General features: G+C 40.1%; 1 protein-coding gene across 8 annotated transcripts in view; it reads left to right on the top strand.

Annotated features, from left to right (window-relative positions):
- LOC123774381 (mitogen-activated protein kinase kinase kinase 11) overlaps positions 1 to 10,796 on the top strand; it is a 118,719-nt gene extending 107,923 nt beyond the window's left edge. For 5 of the 8 annotated variants that reach the window (XM_045768600.2, XM_045768598.2, XM_045768599.2 and 2 more), the window contains 3 exons: positions 3,797 to 4,028; positions 5,215 to 5,461; positions 6,041 to 10,796. In XM_045768600.2, the coding sequence (XP_045624556.1) occupies positions 3,797 to 4,028; positions 5,215 to 5,461; positions 6,041 to 7,156 (1,595 nt within the window). In that variant the 3' untranslated portion in view covers positions 7,157 to 10,796. The remainder of the gene's footprint in view (positions 1 to 3,796; positions 4,029 to 5,214; positions 5,462 to 6,040) is intronic. The other 3 variants (XM_069307798.1, XM_069307797.1, XM_045768595.2) reach the window with 1 other exon arrangement.
- The last annotated feature ends 1,876 nt before the right edge of the window (positions 10,797 to 12,672 follow it).

Here is a 12,672-nt window from a genome sequence, read left to right as displayed (position 1 = left end):
CTCGACCAGGCCTCCACCCCCAGGAAGCAGCCCGTGACAGCTGACTAACTCCCAGGTACCTATTTACTGCTAGGTAACAGGGGCATTCAGGGTGAAAGAAACTTTGCCCATTTGTTTCTGCCTCGTGCGGGAATCGAACCCGCGCCACAGAATTACGAGTCCTGCGCGCTATCCACCAGGCTACGAGGCCCCTACCCAGGCTACGAGGCCCCTACCCAGGCTACGAGGCCCCTACCCAGGCTACGAGGCCCCTACTAGGTGTCTAGAGATGAAGTGGAAAAAATGCTCAAGGAGCTAAGATAGAACAAAGCAGTAGGCCCAGATGGAGTTTCACCATGGGTTCTGAGAGAATGTGCACCTGAGCTCAGCATTCCACTTAAACTGATTTTTCAGGCATTCCTGTGTACAGGAGTTGTAGCTGATGTGTGGAAAAAGGCTAACATAGTTCCAATCTACAAAAGTGGCAGCAAGGAAGACCCCCCTCAATTATAGACCTGTATCATTGACAAGTGTAATAGTCAAAATATTGGAAAAAATAATTAAAACTAAATGGGTAGAACACCTGGAGAAAAACGATATAATATCAGACAGACAGTATGGTTTTCGATCTGGAAGATCCTGTGTAACGAATTTACTCAGTTTCTATGATCGAGCCACAGAGATTTTACAGGAAAGAGATGGTTGGGGTGACTGCATCTATCTGGACCTAAAAAAAAGGCTTTTGACAGAGTTCCACATAAGAGGTTGTTCTGGAAACTGGAACATACTGGATGGGTGACAGGTAAACTTCTAACATGGATGAAAAATTTCCCGATAGAAAAATGAGGGCCGTAATCAGAGGCAATGTGTCGGATTGGAGGAATGTCACAAGTGGAGGACCACAGGGTTCAATTCTTGCACCGGTAATGTTCATTGTCTACGTAAACGATCTACCAGATTGAATACAGAATTATAATATTAACATGTTTGCTGATGATGCTAAGATAATAGGGAAGATAAGAAACCTAGATGATTGTCATGCCCTTCAAGAAGACCTGGACAAAATAAGTATATGGAGCACCACTTGGCAAATGGAATTTAATGTGAATAAATGCCATGTTATGGAATGTGGAATTGGAGAACATAGACCCACACAACCTATAAATTATGTGAGAAATCTTTAAAGAATTCTGACAAAGAAAGGGATCTAAGGGTGGTTCTAGATAGAAAACTACCACCTGAGAACCACATTAAGAACATTGCACGAGGAGCCTATGCTACACTTCCTAACTTCAGAATTACTTTGAAATACATGGATGGAGAAATACTAAAGAAATTGTTCACGACTTTCATGAGACCAAAGCTGGAATATGCAGCGGTTGTATGGTGTCCATATCTTAAGGAGCACATCAACAAGCTGGAAAAGGTGCAAAGACATGCCACTAAGTGGCTCCCAGAACTGAAGGACAAGAGCTACAAGGAGAGGTTAGAGGCATTAAACATACAAAAACTAGAAGGTAGAAGAAAAAGATGTGATATGATCACTACATACAAAATAGTAACAGGACTCAATAAAATTGATAGGGAAGAATTCCCGAGACCCGGAACTTCAAGAACAAGAGTTCATAGATTTAAACTAACGAAACAAAGCTGCCGGAGAAATATAAGAAAATTCACTGTTGTAAACAGAGTAGTAGATGGTTGGAACAAGTTAGGTGAGAAGGTGGTGGAGGCCAAAACCGTCAGTAGTTTCAAAGCATATATGACAGTGCTGGGGTGATGAGACACCACAAGCGTAGCTCTCATCCTGTAACTACACTTTGGTAATTACACACACACACATGCAACTTGATTGGACAGGACCTTAGGTTCATAGTACAATGGGCCTAGCCTCAATTTCCAGTTGAGGCAGAAATAATTGGGCCGAGTTTTTCATCTCGTCTCATTTTTCATCTAATGCCTAGTAATAAATAGGTACCTGGGAATTAAACAGCTGCCACGGACAGCATCCTATGGATGTATTCACTTAGTTGTGCTTGTGGGGGTTGAGCTCTGGCTCTTTTGGCCTGCCTCTCAACTGTCAATTAACACTCTCCCACCCTCCAGGAAGCAGCCCGTAGCAGTTGTCTAACTTCCAGATACCTATTTACTATTAGATGAATAGGAGCATCAGGGTGAACGAAATTCTGCCCATTTGTTTCTGCCAACGCCGGAGATAGATCCCCAGACCCTAGGATTACAAATCGCGAGTGCTGTCCACTCAACCATCAGCCCCCTAGTGTGTGTGTGTGTGTGTGTGTGTCGTGAAGAACTGACCTAGAAAGTAGAATGAATGTGGATGGAAATTTTGCTGTTGAATCAACATACGGATCAAAGTATCCATTGAGGAAGCCTTGGTTCACCTTGCCTTCCTCAACATGAGCTGGGGCTGATGTACAATACTTTACAGTATTATAATGTGAAGCTGGATAAACAGCATTTCTTGCTTTGGTATTTTGACCAAAGTAAATTTTAAAAGTTAATTGTTGGGATTATAGTACAGTACTGTATAGACATTTTGTAGGATTATTTTTAAATATCCAGTTATAATTTAGTTAATTAACATCAGATTATTCTATTGGAAATCCTCATTCTTTTTATGATATCACATCAGATGTCTTGAAAGTCATCTTGTGTCACACCTGTACATGTCGTGTTATATAATTTCAGAGTGCACCCTTGATGAGTGGAGAGCGTACTTGGACAACAATGGTAGAGAGAGAGGGATCTCTAGTGTTTGTGTGTGATAATTAGTGTTTAGCTCCCATAGATGTCCTAACTCCTTGATCATTCACTGATTTATATTGCTCGTTTATGAGTCAGTTCTGTGTGTAGGTTTGTCTGGAAATTGGGTACATTCATTTTGTGTTGTGCTTGTAGAAACATTATAGTTTAAAATGTTGTTTGTTACTGCAGAATGCTGAACTAATGTTGTAGGAGAGAAGTAAAATACATATGTTAAGGCCAACTAGATATTTTAAATGTGCTAATTGTTTATCCTTATTTTTAGAGAAGCCATAGTATTTTTTATCTAGAAGTAAGAGAGTGTTGAGTGAGTGGTTGTTGTGTTGATTTAGGGGCGACGACGATCGTGGGATCGGATGCGCCCAGAGTGAGTGGTAATATCATTGTTGTCATCATGTACTACTTGATGTCTTCCATGTTTTAGTCGTGATGCCCACACTCAACTCACCCGACAACAGGTAGAATCCCTAGTAGATTGTTTCTAGGTAAGGATCTTTTAGATTTAGATTTTGTTCTTGATATTCACATAGTTATGTAGCTTTTCCCCCGTGTCGTTGAACAAGTTAATGGTTAATGTGTTGTTAGCTTTAGAGGTAATTACTGGCAAGTACCAATGCAGTGTTATATTCTTACTGTACATTATACTTCAGAAATTACTGAATTTAATTTAATATTTTAGCATGTTAAGATCTTTAATTTATTACAGTAATAAAGTATTTGAATATACTGTACACATTCAGTTGATTGTATGTATTGTTGAGGCAAATTAACCAAAGTCAATTGGTGTAAAGCTATGGCCTTTTCTAGTACATTGTAGGTGAAAATCATCCTTAACAGGATAGAAGAGAGGAAATGATGAACGCTTTCTATGTGGAAAGATATTTGCAAATTTAAATTTATTTTACATAAACTCTAATAAAAGATAAAACATATACTGAATGTTGGGCATATTTACTTTCCTCAAAAACCATAAAATGCTTATAGCTATATGACTTGTTATAAAATTATATTGACCATAAAAATTGATCCGCAGACTGCAGCGGTGAGGATGGAGGGTGGAGTGCCAAGCCAGTGCCCCTGCGACCATTACCAGTGCCAACTCTCTACAATGGCACCACACCGGAGACTAAGGGCTTACAACCAAAGTTCTCCCCACTAGAACTACTTGTATATAACATTGCTGCTATTCTAGCCAGTGTGGCTGCAGGATACGATGTCCGACTCTCCAACGTCACGGCCATTCATCCCAAATTACTTCCAGTCAAGTGCGTTATCATTGTAATAATTTGTAATGGTATGAAGGTGCACTGATGAACATGACAAAATGCTGATGAATGTCAGAGAATGCTAAGGAGCATGATATAAACACATGACAAAACAGAAATTATGAGGGAATACTGAGAAACATTAGGCAACACAGGAATATGAGGGAATACTGAGAAACATTAGGCAACACAGGAATATGAGGGAATACTGAGAAACATTAGGCAACACAGGAATATGAGGGAATACTGAGAAACATTAGGCAACACAGGAATATGAGGGAATACTGAGAAACATTAGGCAACACAGGAATATGAGGGAATACTGAGAAACATGAGGCAACACAGGAATATGAGGGAATACTGAGAAACATTAGGCAACACAGGAATATGAGGGAATACTGAGAAACATGAGGCAAGACAGGAATATGAGGGAATACTGAGAAACATTAGGCAACACAGGAATATGAGGGAATACTGAGAAACATGAGGCAAGACAGGAATATGAGGAAATACTGAGGGGGGGGGGCATGATATAACTCTGAGGAACACAAAAGAACTAGAATATTTGGGAATATTGTTGAAGATGAGGGAACAATGATGAACATGAGAGATTACTAGAGAACATGATGAAATGTTGGGTAACACAGGGAAATATGAGGGAACACTAGTGAATGTGAGGCAACGCTGGTGAATGTGAGGTAATGCTGGTCTATGAAGACCTTAGCAGACCACTGCTAAACATAAAAGAATGCTAAGGAACCTGAAGTGGAACTGAGTAACATGTAATGTTGCAGGTGAACATCCCATTATTAAATACGAAAGAACGTCGGTGAACATGAGGTATTGTGAGGGATACAAGTGAACACTGGGAATGTGGGACCACATGATCATGACTTAGTCCCCCATGATACAGTTTTCCTCATTCTCGACTCACAATCGGGATGCCCGGGTTTGATTTCCATGCTTGACAGAAATGGTTTGGCAAGTTTCCTTTTGCCTAATGTGTGTGTTCGCCTAGCAGCTAATCGGTACCTGGTAGGCAATTGTTGTGGAGGTTGCATCATGGAAAGGGCCGTTGTTCAACCTAAAGGTGACCTGGATACAAGCCTAAAATATATATGTACAGGCTTCTTGTTCCCAACAACAGGAATAAACTCACACTGAATCAAACATATTTTGTCTACAGACCCGAGGATGAAGATTCCGAGTACCAGAGATGGCTGGGCATGGGTGAATACGAGTTTTCGAGTCCATCTGGTTATGCTCACAACACATATCATGGCCCTTCACGACACTCACGTCCTGCATTAGTCTTAGAACCTAAACCCATTCGTTTCACGGATTCTCCCCAACACTTTGCTGGCCCTGCTGCACTGCCCCCAACTCAGCAGACCCCACGGAGAAAATCATCTTCAGCAAGTAATGATAGTGAGGTATGTTTTGCTTTTAATTTCTTTTGTCATTGTAGAAATAGTATTAGGAACTCTTAATCTTGAGCAATTTTTATTTTGTGCATGTGTGATTATCAACCTGTGGTTTACAGATTAGTTTTTGGATTTTGCATCAACTGGCAGAAGTCCCTTTTGGTTCCATCGCAGATTTTTTCCTGGCTTAGTATGATATGGGCTGTCAGGATGGCATCTCTTTTCTTCCATTGGAAACATCTTTACATCCCCACCTTGCTTGGGATTATATTTTGGGTCCATTCACCCAGGGGTGGTACCTCGTGTGAGTTGTATGGAAACATGGTTTCTAGATGGTGGATCATAAAAGGTTTTATCATTTTTTAGATTAACTACATTATTACCTTGTTGTATGGTCTTGCACAAGACTACATAAATATCTGTTCATAAGTGGTTACCTTACCTTGCTGTAATTCCAAGGTTCAATTTCCCCATGGCCAGGTCTGTAGATTTTCTAGATTTTATAAAAAGCTAAAATTTTGTATTCACATTTAGTTAATTATTTATACAAACCCAAAGAACCCCAAGCATTTATACAAATCTTCCTAGCAGGTAGCAAGTTATGGTGGTGGTGGGCAGCGTGCTATCTACATTCCTGGACCAGCTGACTACCTGCGTCCAGATTACCGAAGTGAGCAACAGATGGTGGTGTGGGGTGAGCGTGGAGACCACTCCTCAAAAGCATCTTCTACTCACCAACCTCCTCCTTCACCAAAACCTGATGCGGAAATGTATCGTGCAGAGACGTATCAGCAGTACACACCGGATCATCGCTCTGACTCAATTGGTTTTTATTATAGTGATCGAGGGTACCACGGTGCACCTGCTGAATACCTAGCCAGTGTTCATTATGAGCAACGAGTATATCCACAGTACGTAATGAGACATGCAGCAGCAGCGGCAGCGAGTAGTGAAGGAAGTTACCATGCCTATGATAATCAATCGCCATCTGTGTCATCCTCTTCAACATCAACCAATCCCCGTACTCCATCTAGAGTCAATTTCCAACATCGACGCACTCCATCATCAGTGTCAAATGCATCTACATCTTCTTCAAATGTAAATCCTTCATTCAGGTTAGAAGATGAAGGCGATAGTTCTTATTCTACTCCAACTCATCGCAGTGGCCATTTTGACCCTCACGGAGGACCAGCCCCACCTCCAAGAGTGTCTCGTCAGAATTCACACGAATTGGACCGCGTTGACCGCCCGGGGTCTTTGGATCTTCCTCGTCACCATCGTTCTTCTCTCAGGAAGTACAATTACAGCTATGGCCGGTCATCTCCTAAACCTCGCAGTGATCGTAGTGGGTCTGGGGGATCTGGAGGGGGTACTCCAACTAATCCTACCCCACCAGATAGCATGACCAGTGAGGATAGCAGCTATGTCAGTGCCCCTGATATGCACTCTGGTGGCTCTGGGGGCAACTCGACTGGAGGAGGACGGGTTAGATTCTCCCCTGCTTCACACATCATTAGCCAAGAGGGTGTGGTAGGGCGACACACACTGCTAGATATGCCAGTGGAGGGCCAAAGTCAGGACACAACAGTTCCTCTGACAGCATTAAGGCAAGCCATTCTGCATCATGAGCAGCAGCAAGCAGCACTCTTGTCACAATCTAACTCATGGACAGCTTTTGATGATGGTAGTGATGAAAGGTTGTAGCAGTTCTCCACTTGAGCCAACATGCTCTCAGGGGGGCATAAGCCCAGTATACATTCCAGGCACACAAGAGGGTAATTCAATAGTTTCCACCAATTTCATAAAGGTTAATTCTGCAGTTTTTGAAAATTTATCCACTTTAAAATTGGGAAATGTATTAAATTTCTTTGCTATTTTATTATTTTTGTGCTGTGAAAGTTTGTTAAATCTTAACTGCTTCTTTCTAAAACATAAAGTGGAAATTATAAGCCATTTGTTGAAGTGAGCAACAATATGGGGAATATATTATAATCACCATGCTCAAGCTTTCAGTTTTATGCAGTGTGATGAGAGCAGTGTACATAGTATTGTAGTGCCATCTAGTTATTTCTACTTGGTGAGGATTGAACAAAATTCCTATCAAGTCACAACTTCTGTGATCCTTGGGCAGCCTTTGTATAATTTTTCACCTCTTTCAAGGAGGAATACTTATTATAGGAGGATGAAGGGAAGTGAAGAGACAGATGTGGATAGAAGTATAGGCTAAAGATGAAACTAAAGTAAAGAAGACTGAGAATTGTGGATGGTAGTGTCAGTGTGTTAGCCAGAAACCTATTTAAGAATTGTTCTTGGTAGTCTTTTCCAGTTCCATATATAACTCACAATAAGGTTGACAGGTCTTTAATAATGCTAAAATAGATTTTACACTATTTACTGTTTCAGCAGCTGCCATTTGCTCCAAATTTAAGACCTTACTTTGAAGCCACAAAATTGCACTTGTGCTAAAGCCAATGCCTCTCTTATTTAATAACGTAACGGTTGTTGAAGATGAAACCGTGTGTGTGTGTGTGTGTGCAATATCACTAATAGCCAAGCATCACTGCACAATAGTACAAGTAGGCTCGGAGGTCAGGTAGGGTTGGTACGTGATCAAATTGGATGTTTAATTTGTATTATTTTACATTTATTATTTCAGTAATTCAGGAAGAATGATGAAAGGTGACTAATTGAATGGTATTTCTACTTAATAGAAAGATTCTACTTTAGTACATTTTCATTGATAATATTTTAAATTATACTATACTACTAGCAAATGTGCCATATTGTATTTCCATGTGTTTGGGAAGTGTGTCATATATACAAGAAGAAATGCTCGTTCCTATATTGTTTCTTTACACGTTCACTTATTTTTTATCTTGACACTACATCACATTTGTTATTTTGAGACTTGTTTTAATTGTGACACACTGTGATAATTCAAGGTAAAATAAACAAAGTTTTTATGGTGACATGGGTATTGGCATCATTATGTAGTTGTACATGTATGAGGCATTCTCAAGTGGTACCAGGTTGCATCACAGTCTGTTGGTATAGTGTACGAGGTACTCTCCAGTGGTACCAGGTTGCATCACAGTCTGTTGGTATAGTGTATGAGGTACTCTGGTACTTTCCTCATGGATTGTATCACAATCTGTTTGTATATAGTGTAAGAGGTACTCCGAGTGGTACCATGTGGATGGGTTGCATCTCACACTGTATAGTGTTGGAGGCTCTCAGAGTGGTGAATGCCTCATAGGTCGTATCAGTCAAATAGTCAAGTCTACTCATGTGTCTTAATACCGATTTTACTTCTCATCGCTATTTGCCGTGTGTGGGCGTAAGCTTTATTGGCCTTTGTACAGATTAATTTCTTTTAACTGAAAAACATGTTTTTATATATATATCCACTTGATAGGTCAACAATAATATTTTTGACAGGTACGTAATAACTTATCCCTGTCCTGTAGGGCATTAGTACACCATTTCCATGCTCTGTCTGTGATTATATAGTCATGAATTGCCATTTGATAGTTTTTTTTTAAAGAGAAAATGTCTTCCTGAGTATTCCTATACAGGAATAGAAATTACTTGCTAAACCCATGTTAATCTTGCTGTGTTTGATGGCAAGGGGACACTTGATACACACACGTGGCAACCTGTGCTTGTATGTGGCACATTTTTGATGAAGGAAAGCCGTCTCAATGTCATAACTATTAAAATATTATTACAGTATTTTGCATCTGGAGAAACAATGTAAAGCATGTAATGATTCTGTAGTAATATTTCACTAATTCCATTTTTTATATATATATATATATTTATATAATTTATATATATTTATATAATTTATAAATATTTATATAATTTATATATATTTATATAATTTATATATATATTTATATATATATAATATGAGGTGTGTGTAATGCATGAAAAGATTAGCTTCCTATAATTTTATGCAAGAGTACAATTCCCAGTTATGTATGTTTTCTGTGCAACATTCCAGAAATAGTAATGATACTGCAATGTCAATTTTATATAAATTTCATTTCAAGTTTGCTAATATGTGCCAGTTATCCCATGTTTTAAACCAAGTGCTTGTTTCCAGCTCTTCAGTGTTGTCAAACTCATTGACTGAGGTATCTCTAGCATTACCAACCATCGGGGCACAAGCAAACCATCGTCGTCATGCCAATTGTAAGGTGCCATATTTTTCATTAAGGTTAACTTGTGTTGCTCTTCATTACACAAGGCGAGATGCTTAAGAGTAGTCCTCAGTCTGTAGCTCTATGCAGGCGACGAGTCACAATAACGTGGCTAAAGTATGTTGACCAGACCACACACTAGAAGGTGAAGGGACGACGACGTTTCGGTCCGTCCTGGACCATTCTCAAGTCGATTGTGTGTAGCTCTGATTGTTATATTGGGATTTTGGTTTTAGATCAGGTACTAGAACTGGTTAGGTTATTCAATGCCATGTTTTCCTTGACTTGCTGTCCCAGTAGTACTAGATCCGGGTCTCCAGTTACTTACTGGGTGCACGTGAGAAAACTGAGAAAGCCATTCCCAGTTGTCCCACTCTGTCCAGTTGCACTGTGAACTCTTTCACGGTTGAGAAAGTATCTAAAAAATAGAAATTGACAAATTTTTCCACATGAAATAATGTATAGACCATACCAGCTGCTGACTATGAGTGCAATGTTGACGTATTCAGGCATTTTATTTTCACTTTAAGAAACGTGTACCAAAGTGTATTTTTTAAGCTTTATTTTACAATTATTTTGTCAAATGATATGATGATTAAAAATGTTTCATGGCTAGGTTTTATGGCTAGGTTTTATTGCAACAAGATATATAATATTATCATTTGTCAAAATAAATTAATAAATATATTCTCGGAGGTTTAGGCTGTAAAATACTTTTAATATCTCGTCTTACGAGTCGACATCATTATCTGTAGAAGCTCGCTAATCCGGACTATATGGGAAGGACCTCTTGGCAGATTAGCATGTTTTCCGGATTAATGTACTTTTTCACTGCGGAAGTCCAAAAGTAAACATGTCCAACAATTTTTATACCACAAACATAATATGAATTGCCAGATGTAATTATAAAATATTCAGCCAGAAACTTCAACTTACCTTGTTGTAGTTCGTCATCTTGATTGATGCTACACATCTTGAAGTTAACACTTTCGTCCGGCGGTGACGCAGTGTGCGTCAATAAATAGATGGATGTCTGCTGGAGACACATGTTGCATCAAAATTTAAAATATTTGTTAAAATTCTATATATTTTTTATCCGATCATTATGGGAAAGGATTTAAAATGTGCGCCAACATCTTCCCATTGAACGACATAACACGAAAAATGATGTTATCAAAACTGAAAAGAGTATACACAATTGGGTTTAGGTGCTGTGGGTGTACCAATGGGTACATGCTCACGGGTAACGCTTGGCCGACTTAAGGTGTTTTGGACTTTATATGCATATATCCCTGTAGGGAATTCTATTGCGAACAAATTTATATTAAAATGAACAACGTAGCACGAGAATGGAGGTGAGAAAACTGAAAAGAGGATATACATTTTATTGCTGTTGCACGCTCACGGGTAACACTCGCCCAATTTTTGGGTTTGGTGCGGGTGGCACACCTGGCTTTTGAACCTTATATGCATATACCCCTGTAGGGAATTCAATTGCAAATGATTTGATGCCCTAAATGAATGACGTACAACAAAAACTGAGTTGAGAAAACTGAAGAGAGTACACACATTTTAGTGTGACTCCCTGCGAAAGGAGTCACAAGGAAATGAGTTAGTGTGGCTCACGCGAAATGCTCGGCACACCTTGGGGTAGGCTGGGGTGTGCACGCCGAGAAAGCGAAAGTGAGAATTGAGAATTCTTGACAATATATGTAATCTATTCTAACACAACACTAAAATTAACACTTCAAATTACTGTACAGTTCATGAGGCAAGGTCAATTTTGACTGCCAGCTGCTGAAGCCTCGGTTGTTGAAGGCACTTGGCCTTTAAGCCTTGGCCTTGGAAATGTTCAAAGTTACTAGAAAAACAACAAAGTTATTTTAAAAATATTTCACTAATGGCGCTGCACTATGGTATAACGCGAGGGTCGGAAGCACATGGGCTATTTGGTTTGACCAGGCCTGGACAGGTCCACTTGGGGCAGGCAGGCACGTTATGTAGGCCACTAGACGGGAAAAAACTCCCAATATTTTTTTAGCAAAATTCAAACTGTGCAAATTGTTTTTAGGAAACTTGTATATTTGTTATAATACAGTAATAAATAATACTGTATTTCTTTTGTTTTTGACTGTGATGAATTGTTCTAAAATTATTGATAATTACTGTACTGTATCAGCTCCTCCACATGCCCTTTATTCCCCAGGCAGTCCCTCCCAACGTTATTCTTTCCTGACACCACCCACCCCACCCCCGGAGTCGACGACATGGGGAGCCGGTCGGCCGAGCGGACAGCACGCTGGACTTGTGATCCTGTGGTCCTGGGTTCGATCCCAGGCGCTGGCGAGAAAATTGGGCAGAGTTTCTTTCACCCTATGCCCCTGTTACCTAGCAGTACAATAGGTACCTGGGTGTTAGTCAGCTGTCACGGGCTGCTTCCTGGGGGTGGAGGCCTGGTCGAGGACCGGGCCGCGGGGACACTATATAAAGCCCCGAAATCAGCCCAAGATAACCCCAAGATAACCCCCTCCTACACCACGCACCTCGAGCCACAGCTGTACTGGGTTAATATGGTACGGCCCTTTGCCTGCCTTTCTGATCAGGAATAATCTCCGCTTGTCCAGCTGACTGTCCGAATTTGGCAACATCGGTAGCGAGTTAACCGGCTTAGATTTCAACTCTTACAGTATACGCTGATCCGGCCAAATATACACTTGTCTGGCTTCTATGAACATTTTGGCCAGATAGGGAGATAACTTTATCCGGTCGAGATTTTTGCCGGATTAGGGCGTTTTCTGGATTGGTGGGTCCCAGATTAGTGAGCTTCTACAGTATTACCTTCAACCATGACGTCTATAAATATTCATTATTTATTTAGAAATTCAGTGGAGTTCCCTCTTTTGGAATTCTCACATTTCATTATAATATTTGACATAAAGATACCTCCCAAGAGTGGAATATATTTCCTAGGTGGCTGCTGCAAGATGGTAGACAAACAATGGTTCACTGAGACAT

The sequence above is a fragment of the Procambarus clarkii genome, chromosome 61 (genome assembly GCF_040958095.1).
Source record: "Procambarus clarkii isolate CNS0578487 chromosome 61, FALCON_Pclarkii_2.0, whole genome shotgun sequence".
Classification (NCBI taxonomy): domain Eukaryota; kingdom Metazoa; phylum Arthropoda; class Malacostraca; order Decapoda; family Cambaridae; genus Procambarus; species Procambarus clarkii.
Note: the sequence above shows the minus strand (reverse complement) of the source record. Positions and strands in the feature narration are given on the sequence as shown.